The sequence below is a fragment of the Myotis brandtii genome, unplaced genomic scaffold, assembly GCF_000412655.1.
Source record: "Myotis brandtii unplaced genomic scaffold, ASM41265v1 scaffold422, whole genome shotgun sequence".
NCBI lineage: Eukaryota > Metazoa > Chordata > Mammalia > Chiroptera > Vespertilionidae > Myotis > Myotis brandtii.
Window position 1 is genome coordinate 4,750,642 of NW_005366171.1, and position 13,553 is coordinate 4,764,194.

General features: G+C 44.2%; 1 protein-coding gene across 1 annotated transcript in view; it reads left to right on the forward strand.

The window, feature by feature from the left end:
* TEAD1 (TEA domain family member 1 (SV40 transcriptional enhancer factor)) overlaps positions 1–13,553 on the forward strand; it is a 150,885-nt gene that overhangs the window by 119,175 nt on the left and 18,157 nt on the right. Inside the window, exons 4-6 of the mRNA XM_014545901.1 lie at positions 70–132; positions 222–284; positions 13,291–13,302. Of these exons, the coding sequence (XP_014401387.1) occupies positions 70–132; positions 222–284; positions 13,291–13,302 (138 nt within the window). The remainder of the gene's footprint in view (positions 1–69; positions 133–221; positions 285–13,290; positions 13,303–13,553) is intronic.

Genomic DNA, 13,553 nt, shown 5'->3' on the forward strand with positions numbered 1-13,553 from the left:
TTCCTTTTTTGTTTTTTGTTTTTTTGTTTTTTTTTGTTTTGTTTCCCCTCATAAACCCGAACAATGTAGGTGTCTAGTCATATACAGGTCTTAGCAAGAAAGAAAGTTCGAGAAATTCAAGCCGCCATTAAGGTACGTCTGGCTTGCCCAGTTGTAGGGGGCTTTTCATCTCCATGGTTACAGGCTTTTCCTTTGTTTTCCTCCCTTCCCCTACCCTGCAGGTGTCTAGTCACATTCAGGTTCTTGCCAGAAGGAAATCTCGTGATTTTCATTCCAAGCTAAAGGTATGCGCTTTCCTGCTTTTTGGCTTGTGGTTGCTATGCATCTCACTTCCTGTTTTCCATGGTGACTGGTGAATGCCTGGTGCTGGGATTCTCGTAACCTAGTTTCCTCGCATGTGAGAGCTGTTTACATTTCTTTGTGTCTAATCTCTCTGTTTCTGAACTAGCCTCACATTAAGCCCAGTATGTGTGCGCGTGTGTGTCCCTAATAACAATGCAAATGCAGCAGAGAGCTGGTCTTGATAACTTTTCAGCACAAAAACCTGATTTTTTTTTTTAACCTTCAAATATCCAACCAAGCAGCCCTGAGCTAGGAGAAGGAAAAAAAATCCAGGGACACAAAGTTGGTGTGGAAATTATAAATAAGAATCATTTCCACAGTGGTCATCATGAAATTACTTTTAATAAAATATTTAGAAATTAATTTGTGCTTTTGATGTATTTTCGAAAATACTCAGAAAAAAATATAACCTTTTCATATAACTTTTTTCATGTGTTCTTCCAACACAGAGTATTTTCTGCCAGATTTCTTCCACAATGCTTAATATTGTTTTCTAAGTTAAAAAAGAAATTTAAGGTGAGACCTTACAAAAAACATCTTAAAGATGGGAACACTCCTATCAAATCCATATTTGCAATTCCATTTATAATTGAGTTTACTGTAAAATGTTTTTACATGTGCCTCAGTTTCCGTCCCTTAAAAATATATTTCATAGCAAAAATGGTGTCATGGACAATATTTTAAATACAAGTTCTCCCTTCCAAAATTTGCAGTAAAGCATGTGTGACGTTCACCACCTCCCACAATCCTATTTTAGAAATGCAGAGATTATAGTTTATATGGAGGAATTTTTATAATAAAAATGAATTTGTAGCTCATATTGTTGCCTTTCCCACATGCCATTTTTGGTTCTGTCCTGTTTTTTCCACACATTAAGTAAATTCATGTTTTCATTGTAAACCTAAAGAATAGCGTGTAATTTCACAGCACTGAGTGGTGAACGCTGGGACCCTTCCCAAAGTCCTCCAACTTTTTTTATGCAAACAAGTCTGGCTGTGGAATAGCGCTAGTTACCAGGAAGGAGCATTTGGTGTGCCCTCTGCAGTGGGCAGCATGCTGGCTCGCTCGCACGTGTGGCTGACGGTGGCTGGCTTTTAGCTGCACTGGCTGAGCAGTTGGAAGACTAAGATAACTTCTTAGATCCTGCTTTTTAACCAAAGGTGCATTCCTCTCTATGTGGATGTAACTACCTCAGTATTTGCTCAAGTTCTGACTGTTTCTAGTTTCTCTGTGCTAACAGATTAATGGTGTACAAAGAGGTGTACCGACATCAATTTTGTGTTTCCATCTGAGATGTTATAAATTGCTCTATTTCTACGCTATCTGTGTGGTTCCTATGGACCCTCCGGGCACACAGCCCTAAACCGAAAACCCTGTAAGTGACGTAGGACACACTGCTGTTCAGAAGGGGTCCCGTGGGTGCTGGAAGCACTCCTTTTCTCACTTGATGATTTAAGAATCTTCCTCAATGGAAACAGTTTTGCCCTTGCCTTATACATATCATACACACAAACATACAGTTGTATTTGTGTTTGTTCTTAAAAAATAAAAATAAAAAGACTTCCCCCACTTACAGCCCTGGCCCACTCCTGTGGGGCAGACACAAGGAGGCAGAGACAGAGGCAGTCGGGTAGCAACTGGCTCCAAATTTCAGCTCCAAGAACCACTTCCATCTTCCTGTAGTTTCTTTCCTTCCTCGCTACCCCATTATTCTCAGAAAAATGGAGGCCTTCGTTCTTCCCATCAGCTAATACCAATTGTGTGTTCCAGGCATGGCGCTCATCACGGTGGGCAGCTAACAGCCAACCCCTTATTCACAGAGCGGGCCATGCAAAGGGGAATGTGAAATTAGGGCACTGCTGGATAAGTGTTAGCAGGAAGAGCCAAAATAAAATGTGGAGGGAATCCCAGGGACGAGCGGCCTGGAGGACGTGCTGCTGTTTGGGAGCTGAAAGGCAGGAGGCGGTGTGGCACAGAGCCTCTCCCGCAGGTTCTCCCGTTTACCGGCACTACACAGAAAGTTCCAGCCATTATGCAGATTGAGGAGTATTTAGGAGACCAGGGTTCCAGGAGTTTAATTGACTTGCCAAAAGCCAGGCCTAATAAATGTCAGAGTTAGGATTTGAACTCAGATCTTTCTGAATCCTACACCACTGCTCTTTCAGATAGGCTGTTACTCCTGGAGATGGGAGAATGTTTTCAAATCGAAGGCTTCACATCAGCACACACTGTAGATAACCTGTCACCCCTCCCATCCCTTGGAGCTAGGCAGGCAGCCCTTGCTACCAGCCTTTCCTCAGCACCCATATTTTATTTTTTTAAAATGTATTTTATTGATTTTTTTACAGAGAGGAAGGGAGAGGGATAGAGAGTTAGAAACATCGATGAGAGAGAAGCATCGATCAGCTGCCTCCTGCCACACCCCCTACTGGGGATGTGCCTGCAACCAAGGTACATGCCCTTGACCGGAATTGAACCTGGGACCCTTCAGTCCCCAGGCCAACGCTCTATCCAGTGAGCCAAATCAGCTAGGGCAGCACCCACATTTTAGAAGACGACTTTTTGAGCTCTTGCTCAAAATGTGGACTTAATTTGTGATTGACACTGTGGTGATTGTCAGTAACCCAGGGTGATGTGATCGTAGCTGCGGTACTGCTGTGTCACCACTCTGAGGGCATTGGGACAGTTGAAGAGAATAAGGTTGTCACCTGCCTGCAGAGATGTGGCTGCTTTGACCTCCCAGGGGCATTATATATGAAAGATGCCCTCCTTAGCCTCCCTAGCAGTCATCCCCAGGACATGGGCTCAGGTCTTATGACCTTGTAGGAGGAGTAGCTCTCACCGCTCCATCTGTACTTGCTTGTTCAGCTTGGGAGTCACACACATTTGTGGGAGGCAGGGATGAGCATCCTTGCTGAGATCATTGTGGGGTCAGGCTTATAGCCACATCTGCTTGGCCTCCCACACTAACTAATGAGATAAAGTCTCTACTGAAAGTTGAAGTCATCCCCACCAACAACAAAGATAGCTTCTGGGATAGCAGAAAGTATCCAGACTTACAAGAGACGCTGTGCTTTGCCTGAGAAGATGTAGCAAGGCTTCCTGGAGACGGTGGCTGGTGACGGACCATCTCAGGACCTATCCTTGCAGTTCCTGCCTCAGCCAGGCTGCTCACTATTCTCCATGTGCTCAGAAGTCTAAGGATCTCTGTTCTCTGGGGTGGACCACGGCGTGTGGCCCTCCTGTGGAGACTGAAGCCAAACTCCATTTCCCTGCCCTCCTTCGGAGTTTGAATAAGTGGTTGGTTGACTCTCACCTGGGGCCACTGCCAGCTATGGCTTCCCCATGAGCCCGCTTAACCTTATAGGCTCTCTTCACTTCCTGGGAAAGGGTGTAGTAGAATTTTTTTTTTTTTTAGTCTAGTGGTTTTGCAGACATTTTTAAGCAGCAAAACTCATGTTTCAGATTGAAATCTTACTTGAAACCTTCAACATATAAAAGAATAAAGGCTGCTTTAATTGAAGCTCAGACTCTCTCATTCTCAGCCATGGCTTCTTTGGCTGTTCCATTGAATAAGATTCGGAAAACCACAGTGCTTTAGGCAGAAGGAAGAAGAGATGTCTGCCTCTCAGCTTTCCCTCCTAACCTTACAGAAGCTCACATGTCCCATTTAAGTTTTTAGTTCTATGGTCTGTTCTGCCATATTCCTCCAAAGAAAACACTCAAGGAGAGAGTGGTCGTTCTCATGTCAGTTCTGGGTGAGTCATGCTCGCGACGCAGGTCTGTTGAGTGAGTTCCAAAGGTCAGCGTAGCAGCGGCTAACAGCACTGCTTCCCACAGTGCTCGTTTGTGAGCCACATCCCTCTTTTTGTGTGTGGACTTTAATTCCAATTTTTATAACAAAATGTGTTATAGTAAAAGTTTAAGATTCTGTGTCGAGTCCACCTCTAAAAGCACAGAAGTGATGACTTAATTCAGTCCAGCCAACTTCTCATTGAGCACCCAGTGTGCTCTAGACTCCTTAACAGCGGTTCTCAACCTGTGGGTCGCGACCCCTTTGGCGGTCGAACGACCCTTTCACAGGGGTCGCCTAAGACCATCCTGCATATCAGATATTTACATTACGGTTCATAACAGTAGCAACATTACAGTTATGAAGTAGCAACGAAAATAATTTTATGGTTGGGTCACAACATGAGGAACTGTATTTCAAGGGCCAGAAGGTTGAGAACCACTGCCTTAATAGAAGTTGGGCACAGAAAATTACAAGCAAAGTCTCTGTTCTTGAGGAACACTAAACTTTTCTGTTATTTTTGGGGAGAAGACAAGATTCCCAATAGATTATCCTCAGCTGGGGATAGGTGGGCTCTGCGGGAGAAATTTAAGAGTTGTGCAAAGACTGCATAGTGAGCGGGTGGTTAATCCTGAGGGTGTGGGAGACTAAAGAAAGCCTAGTGGAAGAGATACCCTTAGAACTTAGCAAAGAGGAGGGCAGAACTTCCACTGAGATATGGGGGTGTTTGGGGAACCATGAGGAACACCATCTGGTTGGAGGCAATGGATGGGAAATGCCACCCGAGGAGCCTAACATTCCTGGAATCACCCCATGGAAAGTGAGGTTCATCTGTGGGCCATGGGGAGCAGGCGGGGGGGAGGGTGATATTTACTAATTTAGGGGTTGCTGTAAAGACTGAGTGAGAGAGATGCATGGACCAGGGCCCACCACACACACACCCCTGGGGCCTAAGGGCACTCATCGGTCCTTATCATCCCCTTTGGCTGGCTCCCCATTCCAGTCCACTCGGACTGCTGTGTACACTTTCTTCCTCACTGTAGAATAAATTCTGTTTAAGAGTTCTATTCTTATTAAGTTGGAAAGGGTACACTGCATCTGTTCAATAGCAGCATTTGAAACTTAGATTATTAAAGATTGGGTTCTCTTAAAATCATGGCAAGATACTGAAGGTGTGCATCAAAATTAACCATGAAGTTTTTGTTACTGCTAAATTTAAAATGTAACAAAAAGTTAAAAAGTGCGGAGAAGGCCATATTAAACATTCATGCTTGTACCATTGGAAAGGATCATTTTCATTTTGACATATTTTCAAAAGTTCTTTTTAAGTGAAATCAAACGGCAAAAAATTGTTCTTATGTTTTCTAATTCCCTTTACCCCGCCCTGATTTCCCAACAGATCTCAATCTCCCTCCACCCCCATTCCTCCACCAGTCTTGTCTTTTCCTTGCCATTTATTTTCCTGAGAAAAATCAAATCTAATGAAAACGGTCTCTTCTTCTTTGCCCCTGTCCTAAAACTAATCTAGATTGTTACCCACTATCTACTATGAATTTGTGCTGAAGCCATTGGCACCAACATGAGATTTTTTCTCTACAATTTATAGCACCCTAAACCAAGATAGACTTGGCTGACAATTTGGCATCGCCTTAGACACAGACACAACCATAAGGGAGAGATGCAAGGGCAAGACAGTCCAGGGAATAGTGAAGTGGTCAGGGAGTGATGTGAGGAGACGAAGAGCTAGGAGCAGAGGGACTGGGCAGTAGGGAAAAGGGGCGAAGGGGTCAGCAGAATGCCACTGAGACTCAAGAGCCAGCTAACATGGATAAAGAAATGCAAGGCGTTTATGACCAGAGTGCCAGAATTTTGGACATTAAACATATACTTTCAGATTCATTTTAATTTTTAAATTTTTTAAAAAACAAGTCAGAGTGCTAACTGCTGCTCACAAAGAGAGCTTATCATAAAGGGAGCCATTTCTCAGGGATGGGAGTAGCATATGTTTGGCCCCGGCCCAGACAAAAACCTTTTGACCCACCACTCTTCGGATATTCGGTGGGTTCTAGGTGACCCACAGCTTTGTAGCTGGACCTGGTTCTAGTTATAAAGGGGAAGATGGACCCATGCAGTCACACTGTGCAGGTGGCTTATCGGTCTGTGGAGCATGCATGTAGGAGCTCCAAGGATGATGACTGAGAGCTCACTCTTGGACCTTCTGTCCCCAGCTGCATCCACAGCAGTGTCACCCACACCAGTGTCATTTATTGCCAGCATATCCGCCTCTCCCCTAGTTTAGCCCCTACTTCAGTTGAGCAGTGATTGGCAGCAGCCTGTCTGGGAGACTTACATGGTCGGAGGACAGGCCTGAAGCTTAGAAATTATCCTCTACCTTGAATTATTCCACTCACCATTAATGTATCAAAAGATCATTACCTATGTTTTTAAGCTCCAGGGATTTATTATCCCAGCATGTAGAAAGAACACGAAAATATTCTCCATGCATTAAGCAGTCTTTTCTTTCCTACTCAGAGTTCCTACTTAAGAGTTTCCTGCTCTGAGTCTCTCTATACGGAGAGTTTGATTTTCCTGAGATCGTCCAGGCCCTGCCCAGAGACCTTTCCCCAATAGCCGCAGAAAGGCAGTCCTTTGTTTGCTGGCTTCAGAGGCTTGTGGGAGCCACTGCCAAGCTCTGCAGACCACCACGTTGTGGACCACTGTCACCTTCCTGTAAAGCTGGACCAGGCCATTTCTGTTCTGGAGTGTGTTTTGATGAGTAGTAAGATGATGCGAAGTCTTCACTCTGCCCTAACCTTAGCAGGAATACATCTTAGGCAGTTGATGTATTCGTGTCAAGCTCCGGATGTGTATTAAAGAAAAGCCTGTCCTGGCTGGCATTGCATCATCCCAGTGCAGTAAAAAAAAGAGCCAAGTTTCTGTGATTGTGTCCAGTCGTTGGTGACTAATTTATGAGCTACGTGTGCTCCCCGAGGCCATTTTCTTCATTCTCACCCTGGTGGCCTTTGTGATTTGATTTCTGAACAGGCCATTCTTCCCAATCTGCCATTCCTTCCAATAAGCACAGAGCTTAAAGTTCAAAATTGTTGATTTAATTCTCTTGGGGAGTTCAAGAACTTCGCTGACGCATTGCTGCAGTCCACACTGCTGCATCCTGGTTGTACCACCACTGATTCCATCCAGTCCACAGGGAAGACACACCTCATTCACCCGCTGGAGCGCCCCATGGCCCCCTGAGCCGCTCTGCTCCATCAGGAGGCGGCTGTTAGCAGCGCACAAGGCAAAGGAAGCCTGGAACAGCCACGTCCTTTGTCTCAGAGCCAGCACCAAGATGCTTGGCCTTGTCACAGGATTTGGGAAATGATACATTGCCTTTCCTGGCATCTCCCAATCTTCTGGGAGTTCTTTTGCATTCATGACATGTCCCCTGTCTCCTCAACGATATTTTCATTACCTTGTTTTTAACTTAACCTAGTTAAGACAAAGATTGGAGACAGTTAATTTCTCATGCTTGGGTGCGATGGAATTAGAACCTCCCGTCAGCCATGTGGTGATGCAGAACGTAGCGTAAAAGAGAACTGAACACATTTATCTTTCCATGTGAACTGAGCCAGGTCTGGATTTTCCTTTTAAGGGTGACGGGAACAGCCTCATTCTACATTCCTGTCCCTTCCGAGAGAAATCCCATTGGTAATTGGCCTCCAGTGTAGACAATGCCCTAGAATAGCAGTGGGCCCCAAGATTATGTCATGAGGGCCAGGACTCCTAAGCATTGCAGATCTGGAGCAGGATCAAGCCTGGATGGCTGATCACGTGGGCCCCATAGATTCCAAGTTCACTGAATGGCAAGGCTGCTAGCACTGTGCAGAGTGTTTGATGCAGTTCTCAGAGCAGTCCTGACAATGGGTGTTGTTACTCTCGCCTTAGAAAGGGGGAAGCAGAGGCTCTGAATGCCTAAATGACTTGCCCAGGGTCTGTCTGGCACCAAAGACCAAGCTCTTTGATTGATGTCATGGTGCCTCCCCAGAGAGAGCTAGTCAAGGGTGAGTGTCCTTTCCCTTGTCTTGAGGTGCTTTTGCACTGTCTCCCCTCAACTGAGCCCTTTTTTCATTGTGTCTGGATGTTTGGATTAAACAGAAAAGGTGAGTGTTGGGAGTTGGTCCTCAGTCTGGAGCTAAACTTGAGCCAGCTGCCTGCTTAGGTTCCTCTGGCTTTTCCGGGAAGATTTACCCCTGGCCTCTTGCTGTCACCTCTGAAGGGAAAGGGGACTAATGTCAGAAGGGTGCCTTCTCTCCACACCCAGACCTGGCATTAGCTGATCTAAATCCCAGGCTTCCTGGGGGAGAATCATCAGGCATACCTACAAATCACCTGGATCCTCATCTACAATCCATAATGCTGCTGAGCTCCATATCAGAATGAAAGGAAACACTTGACAATTATAAAATACTAAATATAGCTCAGTGCATTTAAAAATGAACAATAGTCAAAGCCTTGACACAGTTTTCTTTGATGTGGATGGAGTCTTTGGCATTTGGAAGCACAATAAGATGAATTAATTGCTCCTCGTTACATGGGAAGTCAGGAGGGGTGTGAATGTGCCTTCTCTCCTCGGCATTGGCCGTTGCCTGACCGAAATAGCCCCTTTTGTATTTACTCCTGCTTCCTCTAATAATAAGCAAATTGGAGATCATGGCTGGGAGCATTCAAGTGCCCTTCATCCTTTCTCCAGAACTCTCAGAGAGTTTTGTGATGTTTATCTGCTCAGGGGCTACTGCTAATAATTGCAGAAGTCATGCGAATTCACAGAGTGCAAGATTAGAAACAGCATCTGCAAAATTACTTTTAGGGAAGTATTCTGTGTTTTATCTTTTTCTGCAAAAGTGATTTTGCAAGCAAATTGCTGTCTTTCCTCTCTTGCACTATATTTTTATATTGCTGGAAAAAGTATATTTAGAGGGAAACATTTAATAGCTATCAAGAGTTTTTGAATCCATGGTCTTTTTTTTAACTGTATGCATTTTTCCTGTTAAAATGGTAGACTTCCATGTGAATAAATTAGATTGGAGTCCTTAAATTCTGAAATGATGGGCCCTGGATAAAGTGTTTGGAATATATTGGCCTAGAAGGCTGTTCATTAAAATTCCATATATGACAGCTATAAAATTGTACATGCAAGCCTGTGACCTTTGTACTTTATCTTTGTTTGTTTATGGTTAATGCCTATGAATTATGAGATAATTGATTCCCCAGAAAAATAAGAAGCTGGAGAAGCAAAGGAGAAAGGAACTGATTAAAAGGAAAACGCTAGAAAGAAACTATCCAGAAACCAGTTCATAAAATGTCCTTGACTTTTGGGAGCACACCACTCCGATATGTGCATCTGCGATGCAGCTGCCTTTCCGTCATGTATATTACATGTAGACATTGTCGTACTTTCAACCATTAGAAGGAGGCAGTCAGCCGAACCCAGAATTGTAGCAGCAGCCTTGCTCTGCTTCGTGAAATATGAAAGTCTGTTTACTTAGTAACAATAACGATGTGAAAAGCTTGGGCTGAGGCGTTTCTGAGTGGCACATCCTGCCAGACCCCATGTGACTGGGGTAGTGAGGCCATTGATACCGTGGGGTGCCAGAAGTTGGGCAGGGAGGGGAGAGGAGTGGGTCCTGAGACATGCACCCCAAGTTAGAGTGCTTTGTCTGCCCTCATTCTCAGGTCAGATGGGCCATTCGATCCTAGCAACCCATCAACAGTCTTAGACCCATGTTGCCTGCTTCATAAACATTTTCCACAGTCCAGGTCACAGGTTTGACTTAGGGTTCAGTTGGAAAGGAAGAGTTACCTTTTCTTATTCCCCCAATACTCAGCTTTCTGTGGCCCCATTCTTTGTCATCTTAGGGATAGATGGGCTTAAAATCAGTAATAAGGTGTCAGTATGAAGTTGTCCAAGCTTTTTCCTAGGACACATTTGTCTTGTTCATGCATGCTCCTATGTACATCCACACTCTGAGGGTTTCCTGTAACCTCAGACATCATAGATGATAACTCAGTATTGACTTAAAACTGTATCAGTTTTTCAAGATACAGCAGTGTGCTCATCTGTTGTAAATCTCATCCACGTCCCAGAACTGTTGGTGTGAAAACATTTTAGAATAAAATTAATATGGTGTACAAAGGTAGCATATATTTTTGAATTTACTGAAGCTCCAGTATTTGAGTAGATTAGCAACATACCCTCCCCCCTATAATCTAGGGAGATGAGTAGTAAGGATAGAGTGGAATGTTTAAAAGTCCAGGATATTAGACTAGAGTGACACAGAGAAGCAATTTACTCAGGCCTGACACTTACAGTTATCATTTCTTCAAAGCCAGGCCTGTATCTCTCGGCCGAAAATGACAATTTACAGATCCCTCCATGGAAATCTCTTCGCTTGGCATCCTTCCTTCCTCCCATTTCAGGATAAGTGGGTTTGCAGCCAGGCTCTCAGTTCTGATTTTCCCTGGTGGAGCTTATTATCTGCAGGGTTACTTTAGATTTTAAACAACAACAAAAATTTCATTCTTTTAGTTTTTAAATGTATATCATCTATAAAGGAGAGATGTTATGAAATTAAATGAGTAATCAGAGCGTTTCCACTACAAAAGGTAGGAAATCACTGGTATAGACATTGTAGTCCATTTGCAGAAAATTGCCTATTCTCAAGTAGGTAGGTCAAGTACAGAAATAACCTCTACTTGAGATACAATTTCCTCTCCACACTTGGCTTTCTCTCTATTAGGATAGGCGGCCAAGCCCTGCCCAAATTTTAACATTCGGCTGTCTTTACACTAGCAGTTTTTTGGTTATATGCATTAAAGTGTATTTGCTTATGATGGAACTCACACTCACAGCTTCAATTTTATAACCAGAAGGACTTGAGAGAATAAAGTTTAAATCTTTTATTTTGTAGACAAGGGGAGAGTATTAAGTGACTTGCCCAAGGTAATGCACCCCATTAACATGAGGCAGAGGCAGATAGAGAGCCAGGTCCCTGACTCCTCGGCCAGAATGCCTTTTCCTGGCACAGATCAACTTGGTGTGATGGAAGCATTTGAATTCGAACTCCTGCTTTGGAACTTTTGTTTCATTCAGGTACCTCATGGCATGCTGGGTAATAAGACAGTCCCACTTTATTTACCTAAAGAAAAAGACCATGTTCTGAAGCTGTGACATAAACAGCAAAGCTGGTGACATTTCTCCTTTCCCGATTTCCCTGTTAAATAAGAAGTATCAAACTTTCCTCGTGAACATTTTGAGGAACTTTTTAATCAGCCTAGCAAACTCGACTAGAATTAAGAGTGGGCTATGGAGATGTAGGGAGCTCACTTCCACTTGGACCTGGGCTTTCAATGGGTGAGTCACTCCACCCAACTGTGCACAAACGAGCTCTGTGTTGGGGCGAGCAGAATAGCTCCTGTCATCAGCATTCCATAAACAGAACGCTCAGGTCGGAGAGAGCCCTGTGATGTACTTTTGGAATAGACCCAAGCCTACGGCTCTTTTGTAGTTTTTCCTGAATTTGCGTCAGCTAGACAAGCAGGAAGTCTGGGCTGCCATTTTCCCAGAAACCCTAGCCTGAGCCCTGGGGAAGCTAAGGCTTGTTCCCTGTTGGGGAAGGCACCTGTGGGCATACCTATGCCATTACTTCAGTTTCAGAAATCACCTTGAGGGCGTTTATAACCTCTCGTTAGGGATAAGTGGCATGGGGACTGGAGTCCAAATTGACTGTCCCAAAGAGAAACCAGTGAGTTTGTATTCTTGACAGAGAAGAGAGTAAGCATGACTAAAGCCATGTTTTCTGTTTGTTACCCACGGATCACCCTCTGAGAGGGTGATGGGGCAGGTAGCAGGTGAGCCACCCGGGGCCAGCTAAGAGTAGATTGCCTGGGGCTGAGATCAGTGTGTGTGTGAGGCTCAGTTTGGCTTTGGGGCATTTGTACACAGCCAGTCAGTTTATCATAAAATTCCACAGACTTCAAGATTTGTCTTTTTTCAGACATCTTAGTATCTGAAACGTTTCAGATTTTAAAAAGTTACCAGAGGAATAGCTTTAGGTTAGGGCACTCAGCAGATAAATAAATGTAGCTACAATCTGAAGAAGAATGACACCTGACCAGAGTGGCAAAAGCCTCACTCTAGTCACCATGGTCCTTCCACTGGGGACCAGTAGCCCTGCAAGCTTGCAGGGTCCTCGTGTGTTATTCAGCTGCAGCACACGACCATACAGATGCTTATAATGACTGAGTGCATCCCCCAAGAGCCGTCCCATGAGCCTCATTATTTTTTCAGTTAAAAGCCAAAAAAAAACAGATAAAATATTATAAAAATTTATGCAAGTGTTAGGCTCTTTTTCAAGGGTTAATATAAACTTTGAAAACTCATATTCCTGGCAGTTATGGGGCAAAGTTGTGTCTGTCCGACTTGGGGGACACCTAATTGGTCTTTCTTAGAAGCCCCTAGAAATTATCTTATAGGCTTTTATTTTTATTTTTTTTAACTTCTTTTGGCCTTGCCTTTGGCACCTCAGCATGTTTATTCACCACCTTTGGGTGAATCTGTGAACAGTGCAGCCACCTCTCTGCTGGTACTCTGTCTTACCCGAAGCTTGCCTTGGCCTTTCATTCACTCTCTGAACTCTGAATGGCAGCTGTGGAGGGCGATCTTTTTATTTTGATGTCACCATTTTGTTCCCACTTTCATGGATTCTGGGGCCAGATAGATTTATAGACTTCCTGCTAGCAGCCAGGGACCTTGACATGTGTACCCAGCATGAAGCCCTGCCTGCATCCCTAGGGCCTGTCCCCCACCAGGGCTGTGGCCATTTCTCCCATCTGTGCTGGGGGAGCCACAGAACCAGCTCGGAGGAATGGGGGGTACTTTTTCATTGTTGTAGTTGTTGGTAATTGACCTTCTAGATAGTTATGTGGGTCATACATTCCTCCAAAAATGTGAAGAAAAAAACAACCCACATTCCTACCCATTTTATTATAACCCAGGTTTGTGTGTTTATATACATTTATATTTTTTAACTGAAGAAGAAAAATAACCCTGCCTTTGTACGCATTCTTTTTAACAAATTGTTTATTGTTGTATCCAGGTGACAAGCATGGTAAGTATTTTCACCAGTTGAGTATTCTGTATTTTAGCTGTGCTTGGCAGACTTTTTGGCTAGCTTTGTGTTATCAGCCTTGGCTTTCCTAGAGAAGACCCACTTAGGAAAAGGAGAAAGTACTTACCTGATAGCATCCCCTGTGTCCTTGGCTACAGATGGAACCCATGTAGCCTTCTCGCGGTGGGATACCTGAGAGAGCATGCGCCCCGCCAGCATGCTGCTTGGCCCATCAGTCACCACCCTGCCCA